The sequence below is a fragment of the Zea mays genome, chromosome 3 (assembly GCF_902167145.1).
Source record: "Zea mays cultivar B73 chromosome 3, Zm-B73-REFERENCE-NAM-5.0, whole genome shotgun sequence".
NCBI lineage: Eukaryota > Viridiplantae > Streptophyta > Magnoliopsida > Poales > Poaceae > Zea > Zea mays.
The window spans coordinates 210,624,447-210,633,713 of record NC_050098.1 but is presented as its reverse complement, the minus strand read 5'-3'; the positions used below and the strand labels follow the sequence as shown (position 1 = coordinate 210,633,713).

General features: G+C 45.7%; 1 protein-coding gene across 1 annotated transcript; it reads right to left on the bottom strand.

Annotated features, from left to right (window-relative positions):
• Positions 1-1,373: 1,373 nt before the first annotated feature.
• Positions 1,374-2,991, bottom strand: LOC100282608 (myb-related protein Hv33). The gene is made up of 3 exons (NM_001155516.3): positions 2,617-2,991; positions 2,394-2,523; positions 1,374-2,253 (listed from the first exon to the last, which is right to left on the bottom strand). The coding sequence occupies exons 1-3, from the start codon at positions 2,756-2,758 to the stop codon at positions 1,614-1,616; spliced, it is 912 nt and encodes a 303-aa protein (NP_001148988.1). The 5' UTR covers positions 2,759-2,991; the 3' UTR covers positions 1,374-1,613.
• Between the last annotated feature and the right edge of the window lie 6,276 nt (positions 2,992-9,267).

The following is a 9,267-nucleotide window of genomic DNA, read 5'->3' as shown; positions in this document are numbered from 1 at the left end:
TTAGGATTTAGGGCGGGTGCATTCTGCCACCCGGCCGGAGATTTCCTCTCCGACAGACACCATACCTTGGTATACATAGTATTCCAACTCAAATCCGGTCGCTTTTAAAGAAGATTTGAATGGAGGGGAAGTTCAGAAATAAGGAGGGTGCACCTCTCGTTTAGCAGAATGGACGATTTATAAAACTTTCTAGCTCGATGTCAAGATCTGTGGCGCCGAGCTATGATGCCACGTCGGCACCACGCTAGCCCTAGCCTCCACCGCTACGTTAGAGTTCGGCGCGGGTCCAAATCCAAAAATAAGTCATTTAGCGGTCTAAATGTAAATTTTTGTGAGAAAATAGGTTAAAAACAAAAAAATTCGCCCCTAGTGTGTACATGTAAGCAAATCTCCTCCAAGAAAAAAGAGAAAAACCTAACTTTCTTTTAGTACCCAATAGAATTTTTTTCTTCCATTTAAATAAGACAGGACTACACCAACGTCCGTGCATCCACCTCCTAGTCCATGTCCATCTAGTCTCGTGATTTTTTTTTGTTTGGCCGTGCATGCGAAATAATATAAAGGTGCCCGGGCCGACGGGTCCGCGAAGTTTTTTTTCCCCACGTCTTTCTTTAATTGCACTCCTCTGTTTTCTCTCCCAACACGGCTGAACTAATACATAATGTCGTAGCAGTGGTGAGTGCATTATTAGGACCTTTTTCGCAAAAGCGGTGTGTTAGAGGGGAAATTAGAACTGGACGCTAACCGTAGCATTAATTAATAACGCTAGCACGAAATTGTTGTTGTCCAGAGAAGCATTAATTAGCACCACCACGGAACTGTTGTCCACACACAAAAAAAAACGTGGCCTTGGAGGATATCTGAAGTAATTTTACTGATATTCTTGAAATCTGAACCAGATTTCTACTACTAGACTGGTTCCTTTTGAAAGGTAGATTGTTCGTCCGGCGCAGTGGCGTGTTGCATGCATGTATGCCCTCTCTGGGATTTTTTTGGAGGGGATTTAAATTTTTAAATTAGACCTTAGAAGGAAAACTAGATCACAAGCTAGCTAACGCATCAGCATTAAAAACCCCACAAAACTGTTGCTCGGGGAAAACTGATAAATAAAGCATCTGTACTAGTAGATGAATAGTTGAAATTGACCGGCGTGTCCGATTCCAGCGGCGTAGCTTTCTTCCTCATTGCTTTCGTAAGACACAAATCAAGGAAAGTTGAGAACATGATGGCGACCTGCCTGAGCAATTAGTGAGGACCTTCTGTTTTCTTCTTCGGCAGAACTAGTATAGCCGATTGTCAGTGAACTGAGTATAGAAAGTAAGAGGCGTATTCTTTAAAAGAAAGCCTTAATTAATATATATAGCTACCGTAATGTGTTTACATTTGTGTATATATATGTATATGCCTTTATTTTAGACATACAGACAGAAAACATGAAAACGAAGAAGCCCAAAACATTGTTAAAGGAGGAGAGCTGCTGAGTAAGGACGACTAGAGGAGAATTAACAAAGCGCGGTCTCTAAGCTCCCGACTGTTCCGTATGAATTGGCTTTGATACAGTACATACACGGGCACGGCGATCGATGATTATACCCGCAGGGCTGAAGAACCCTTCAGAAGAAGTCGAGGCTGAAGTCGCCGACCACGGCGGCCCGGCCGATGTCGAAGTCGAAATGCGGAAGGAGCTTGTGCTCCAGCAGCGACTGCTCCTCGGCGCCGTAGCCGGCGAAGGGCGCGGCCTTGCTCTCGGAGGCCCAGTGCAGCGGCGCGTCGCCGCCGTCCAGCGCATTGTTGTTGTTGTTCACCTCCGGCGCGCAGTTCCAGTTGTTGCTGCTGTTGCTGGAGCTCTCGCCGTAGCCCAGGTTCTCCGACACGTCCAGCACGCTGCTGTAGTCCACGAACGCGGCCGCGTCCTGCTGCTTGCCGCCGCCGCCCATGTGGCCGTACAATGCGGCGCCGGCCGCGTCGTCGAAGCCGCCGCCGAAGCTGTCGGTCAGCGGGAACGGGTCGAACACCTGCTGCTGCTGCTGATGCTGCTTCACATCGAGGCCGCCACCAGCGGCGGCTGTGGCCAACGACGGCTTGCGGTCTCGCGACGCCGGCTGCTCCAATGCCGCCGCGTCGGCGGAGATGGGCTTGTGGGTGCTGGGGTCGATGCCGCGCTGGCGCAGCTTCTTCTTGAGGCAGCTGTTCCAGAAGTTCTTGATCTCGTTGTCCGTTCGGCCCGGCAAGTGCGACGCGATCTGCGACCATCTGCGTCCGAAAAAAAAACACATCGACGCCGCCGCCCGTTAGCAGAGTACGTGCCGGTCGCCGAGCAAACGTTGCGCTGGCTGCTGCCTGGTGGGTAAGGAAACCAATCCGAAACGCATTGTGTTGTGTGTGTAGCGTACCTGTTGCCCAGGATCTCATGGAGGCCGACGATGGCGTCCTCCTCCTGCTGCGAGAAGCTGCCCCGCTTCAGGTCGGGGCGCAGGTAGTTGATCCACCGAAGGCGGCAGCTCTTGCCGCACCTCTGCAGCCCTGTATCATCAATGGCGGGCGACGGTCAGCGAGACAGAAGAAGCAGCAGTAGCAAGACGCGCAGCATGGACGTGTATAGCTAGAGGCGCGTGCCTGAGAGCTTGGGCACGGAGCTCCAGCACCCGACGCCGTAGTGGATGATGTGGTTGTAGAGCTTCTCGTCTTCCTCGGGCGACCAGAGGCCCTTGCGCAGCTTCTGCTGCACGCCGCCGCCGGAGCCCGCGTGGCGTCCCATTCCCGCCGCCCGACACGGGCGCGGCCGATGGCGAGGGGAGGAGCAACGATCTGGATAGCTGATGAGCAGCTACCTAGTCCGTCGGTATGCGCGCGTGTCACTGCCTGTGCATCTAGAGCGAGAGCGGCCGGGGGGTATATAAGGGGTAGCGTGCCGAGAACTGCGCACGTACGGGAGAGCTCGCTGAGGGCCGGCCCGGGAGACGACGCAGCGATCAAGTGGGTTCGAAGCAAGCCGAGCAGAGAGAGAGCGGTTGCAGTTACAAAACTGCAGTGGATTGGAGCTTAAGATACTCCGGTCTGTGGGAGAAGGTGGGATTGAAAAAATGCCAATGGCGCTGTGCGCGCGGGGAGGCAGGAGAGACTGAGAGAGACACCGAGACAGACTCGCACAGCAATGGAGCTCTCAGCAAACAGAACAGAGAGCAGAGCAGAGCAGAGCAGCAGGGTGGTCGCGCGCTGTGGCCTGTGGGCCACGGCGACAGGGGACGGAAAAGACAGAGGAAAAAGCTGGGTTTGGTTGGGGGATATGAGCAAGATTTTTGCCCTCGCGGCACACGGTTTATGTGTCACGGTACCATCATTAAACTCCCTCGTCAGGGAGCTAGGAAAACCGCAACACCATCATCTTCTCGCCACTACCCACACACACCACAGTTCAGTCACACCACCACCAGCCACTCGTGCCCAGCGAGCGATGCATTCCCGTTCTCGGGGTTGCCGACTGCCGCGTCCCATCCTGGTCGAGCGGAATCGGCCGGTCGGTCGGTCGAGGTCGTCTTCAGCCGTGTAAAAACAGTGTTGTTTTTCCCTACAGTACCCCGCATCGCTGTCTCCCCGATCCCGATGCCGATGCTGTGCAGCAGCAGCCGCCGACAGTATCAGCTGTGCTCTGCTGTGGCGTCGGCCGCCGGCCCCGACCCGCGCACAGCGTCGGTCCTCCGGCCGTCCTGGTATCCGCGGCAACAAACGCTGTCGGTTCGGTATCCGCGGCACCGGATTTTTTTTACAGTTGTTTAAGACGCAGTAGACTACACCAGGAATACGACTAGTATTTGGATCAAATCTCCCTAGTCCCTGATCTTGCGCTGTGGTCAATAAACCCATATGGCACTTGAACGATTCTTAATTAGTCTCTTTGATTGGCTTGCTATTGCTGCTGAGTTTCTCCTGTTTCTACATCGTACCGAACCTTCGGATGGCGGTGGCAGGCTGGCAGCAGCCCACAAGCACCAACCTTTTAGGCTAGCTCCAACGGTTTACCACCATTCAGTGTACTTTAGATGCTGAGCACTCCAATAGTTTTCTTTTCCTCATGCCTTACCCCATATGAATGGAGAGAGAAAAGCCCCCATACGTGTGGGGAACTCTAATCTCCGTAATCAGATAATAATGTGTATTATGATAGTACAAATAATTTATATTTTAAAAAAATACTTTGAAAATTGATGAAAATGTATGGGGAGTTGAATAAGAGGAATAGTTGGAGACGTCCTATGCGTGGGAGAGAGTATCTTTTTTTAGTAAGATGTGATAGAATATAATATAAGAGCATCTCCAATAGTTATGTGAATTTAGCACCCTAGATTATAGATTTATAAAGTTGCTAAAACATTTTAAAGAGTACAAAATTGTTTGTGTTCCAACAGTTCTCTGTTTATTGGTTGCTAATTTTTAAAGTTGTCTACATCAACAAAAAAATAAGTGGGTTTGTTTTTATTTTCAATGGAGCTCGCTGCGACAGACACACTCTGTGCACGAAGGTCCTCGCGGCGACAACGTGAAGGCAACACATGATATGTTCTGACGGTGCCTCGGTGCAAGAGATTGTTTTGCGGTGGCGGTGTCAAGGCGTCTAGAAGCTGGAGATGGGTTTATGGTCAGTGGGGCGGTGGGACGGCACAAAACGGTGGCTGGAGTATGCTTTTCGCGATGGACTTAGCACCAACGTTGATTTAGTGCGTCCCAATGAGGTTGGTAAATGTAGGAATGAAATTAGAATTTGTAGGGAGTTTTTAAGTTTAGGGAGCTGCTTTATATATCTATTGGAGAAGTATTTTTCTTGAAAACTCCTTAAATTCATATTTAAGAAGTTATTTACATAACTATTGGAGAAATATATGGGATGGTTGGAGATGGTCTTAGCGCTAAATCTTTGGATTTGGAACCATTCATCACAATATTACCATCATTGAGTATTAGTGCTCCAAATCAGAACTGACTAACATGGTAAAACAGTTCTGCTCCACTCCTAGTAAGAACCACAACAGTAATGTTTTACTCGATGTTTTCAAATTTCTACTTGGTAAAAAATGTACAAACATAAAATACACGCACAAAATCTATATCTATTAACTAAAATAGCAAAAATTCACTAAAAAGCTATAACGTACTCAAATTTAAGCGGGAATACTGTGAGGAGATGTGTGTGGAGAAATGGGACTAGCGGCGGCCTAAAGAAGTGGTGGTGAAGAATTTATGAAAATTGATGAAAGGGCTAGATTTAAGCACGATTATGTGAGATTCAAGATAACTTGCAGAGATATTTCTAAGGTACTAATGTCTGTTGAAGGTGCTCTAGGTATGTGCTTATTTGACTTTGGGATTTGGAAGGGAAGTTCTAGAACAAGGAAACGAGAAATTCTTAAGAGCGAAACTAAAGTTGGAGAAGGTAACCAACCTCTAACAAAATGATCAAAAGAAAGGAAAGAATTTAATAAAACAAACTAGACTGACTCCACTAGGATTGGAGATTGAAAAATCAGCAAAGGGGTGTCAAGATAGCTGGTCCTACCAAGCTGTCAACACTCAAGAAAGAAATGCTCTAGGTGGCGAAATTGCTAAGGAATAATTAGCTCAAAAGGAAGTACAAGATAGAAACAAAAAAAAGAGAAGGAAGATGACGAGGAGGAAAAACTACAATAGTTCAAGACTTAAGTATAAGGGGAAGGTTCAAGAAGCACACTACCCTCACCATCATGAAGAAGAATGAAAGGATGGTGATAATGCTTGCGTATTTGGTATGTGATAGTATGAAGATGAATTTCCTCACAATGTCCACATAGCCTAGCTTTGTGAACCTATAGGATTGAGCTCATTGATAATTAAATTTAATCATGAATTCATACCTCTAACAATCTTATCTTCATTCATTTTGAAAGAATTAAACTTTGTTTACCTAACAATATTTTTTCACGGATATTGCTTGTGTCATCATGGAGGGCATGCAATTTTAACTAAATTTTATTTGATTTTGTTATGGTGAACACTTTGTTAAAAGTGACCATGCTAAAAATCAAATAAACAACTTTAGCTCTTGCATTAAGATGAGTTTCTTTTTATCCTATCGTGAGTGACTCTCCAAACACCTAGATTAATTGTTTCTAGGTAGCAAGTCATTCTAGCGCTCCAATAGAGAATGTCAGTATCATCAAAGTGTGGAAACCTAGAGGTATCCATCCCAATGACTCTAAATAGTGTCATCTCAACAACGGCGAAGCCAAAATTCTAAATTGAGCCAATCGGATCTGATACCACTTGAGGGATCGTGACCTATAAGAGGCGGTGAACTAGAGAACTTAAAATCTACTTCTTAAACTAAGGTCTGTAATTTTCACTTAGGCCCCGTTTGTTTCCCTTCATTTTGAGGAATTAGAATCTAACTAATGGAGTATACTATTTTTTTAAAATGTGTCATTCCACAACTTTCCAAAGTTTATATATCAGACTATCTCAAATTCATGGGATGAGAGATGGAAATTGATTCTATAGATTTACATGCTATTTTTCTAATGTACAACTTATAGCACACTTTTTTACTTGTTTCTCTATAGCATAAGTGTAGTGTATAACTATCTCTCTCATATGGTTTAGGATAATATACAAATATATTACATATAACAATATATATAATTAGTTTGTGTCTAAATTATTATTATTAGAATGAAATTCAATTCCAACCAAACAAACGGGGCCTTAGTCAATTTCTATACAAGAAAGTAATATATCTAGATGTGAAACTATGGTTTTGCTAGGTGTGTTGCTATCTATAACACAAAATAGTTATGCGCTACTACGTTCCAACCTTATCGCTAGCCTAGCAAGCTAAATTAGAAAAGTAAGCACATAACCTAGGTAAGCAATAAGTAAAGTACAAAACTTAATTGAGATAGAGATGTAAACTTTCATCAATGATTTATATTTTTATCGAGGTATTAAGAAGCTCACACTCCCCCTAGTCCATGTTGGAGCCCCTTGCAAGGGCCAAGCACCCGGTTGGAAAACTCCATACATAGTCCATGTGCCTTCTTCACTTGCTAGTGGATCTTCGAGATGGCCTCTTCTAAACCGCTCTCTGCCATCTTCACTATCAAGCTTTCAGCCAAACCACCATTGACCTCATTCCTTCTATTACATAGTGACGACCACAACGCAAACACGATCAGTGTAGTCTTGTAAGGCTAGATGCCTCTCTGAGTATAACAAAGTTTCATACAAGCACTAAGTGATAATTGGTATCAATGGTATGTAAACCTCACTAAATACTAGGCCTAAACTAGAGCAACCACATAAGTTTTTGTCTAACTTGGCTAAGAACTTTACAAAATACCTAAACTAATCACCTAATATCTCTCTAAGCATGTTTGGTGTCTAGAGCACAAATGGATGAGCATAAACTCTCCACACATTTTTCTAAGCTGTAGCACAACCTTCTTGTCTGAATGCAGGGAATAAGTAATAGCCCTAAACCCAAAAACTAGTCGTTACAAACAGTTCTAGGAGCATTAGCCCATTAGCATAACCCTGTTCAATATTGTTGAGTGAGTGTTTGATCTTGAGATGCAACATGGACCATACGATGTAAAGAGTTAGACTATCTAGTGTCTCTATTCAGTTTAGTTATGGGTATCAACAATTAATATAAGTTTGAAGCGTCGGACCATCCAATGCATCTGTCTAGTTTAGTTTAAGGGACATTGTACAATAACAGGCAGCATCAGACCATTAGCATCTGACTATGTATTTCTATTTTTTAGCATGTCACACTTTCATATTTTGGACATAACTTTTAGCTATAAACTCCAATTTAATGTTATTAGACTTTTTCGAAAGTTATTGAAATGATCTACAATTGTGAACTGAGATCGTGTCAATTTGAGTATATCCAAAATTACAAGACATTTACAATCCATCAATATCTTTGTCTTGTCTGCGACAACTTCAATTTTGCTTGTGTCTTGGTGTCCTTCTTCTACTTCTTAGCGTCTTAGAATTTCAACATATTTTGTTGGTCTTCAATATGGCTTTCCAATGCGTTGCTTGAGGTATTGATTATTTGAGGCATCGCTTCGCCTAAGTGAAGTCCATCTTTCATCCATTTGAACTATTTCTTGTATACTAGCAAACATCGTTAGTCCGAATGGTCATACTGACTATCAAAACATCAAAAGCAAACATAAATAGACTAAGGACCATTTTTCTTACAATCTTGTGTGGTTGTCGCGTGCTTGGATCTCAAGTTGGATCATTTTGCATCTTGGATTAAGTACCTCAACAAAATATCTAAGGGCGGGTTTAGGGATTATGTAATAGTGATATAAATAAGAGGGGAGACTATCTTAACTAGCTGATCCCTCTAGTTTTAGGTTTTTTTAGTTTTATCTCCAGAGTCGTGAGAGAGGTCATATGAAACTTTTGGTCCCTCTGTCCGTGTAGTCCTTCATTTATATAACTTGACGAAGAGGATTGACCTTGTTTTAGAAACAAATTGTTGGAAGTCAAATTGAGCAGCGCGGACAGTCCGGCGCTGAGGCCGGACGGTCCGCGGTCCGGACAGTCCGCGGTGGTGGCGCGGACGGTCCGCGCGCGCGCAGAGTCAGTTAGGGTTCCTAGTTTCTCGCGAGATTTGTTACCTAAAACCGCGGGATTAACTCGGGAAACAGTTGGAAACGGATCCAGACCTCCCCCTTTATATAGATGAAGGGCTACGGCCGATTGAACCCCCAACAATCGATCAAATCAAGTCTATTACTCGTTTTTACCTTATGCATTAGGAGTAGTTCTAGTCTAGTTCTAGTTTAGCCCTAGTTTAACCTTCCAATCCCCAAATTCTCCGTCTCTCTTCGGCTCTACGTCGATTAGAGGAGTCTAGGTCGGCCTGCCCGAGCCTAGACAACACCTAGGATCTCTCCTCCCCGACGGGGTCCCTCCCGGGAGCGAGATCCAGGCGCCGTCGGCGACCTTCGCCACCCCCTGCGCACGCGCGGACCGTCCGGCCTGTAGGCGCGGACCGTCCGGCCGTCAGGCAGGGAACCCGTGCTCCTGCACCAGGTCGCGGACCGTCCGGCCCCTGGCCGCGGACCGTCCGCGCCTGACCAGAGAGCACCGCCACCGGTTCTTGTTGAGTGTTTGGCGCCTTTTTGGAGCGCCAAACACTCAACAAGAACCGGTGGCGGTGCTCTCTGGTCAGGCGCGGACGGTCCGCGGCCAGGGGCCGGACGGTCCGCGACC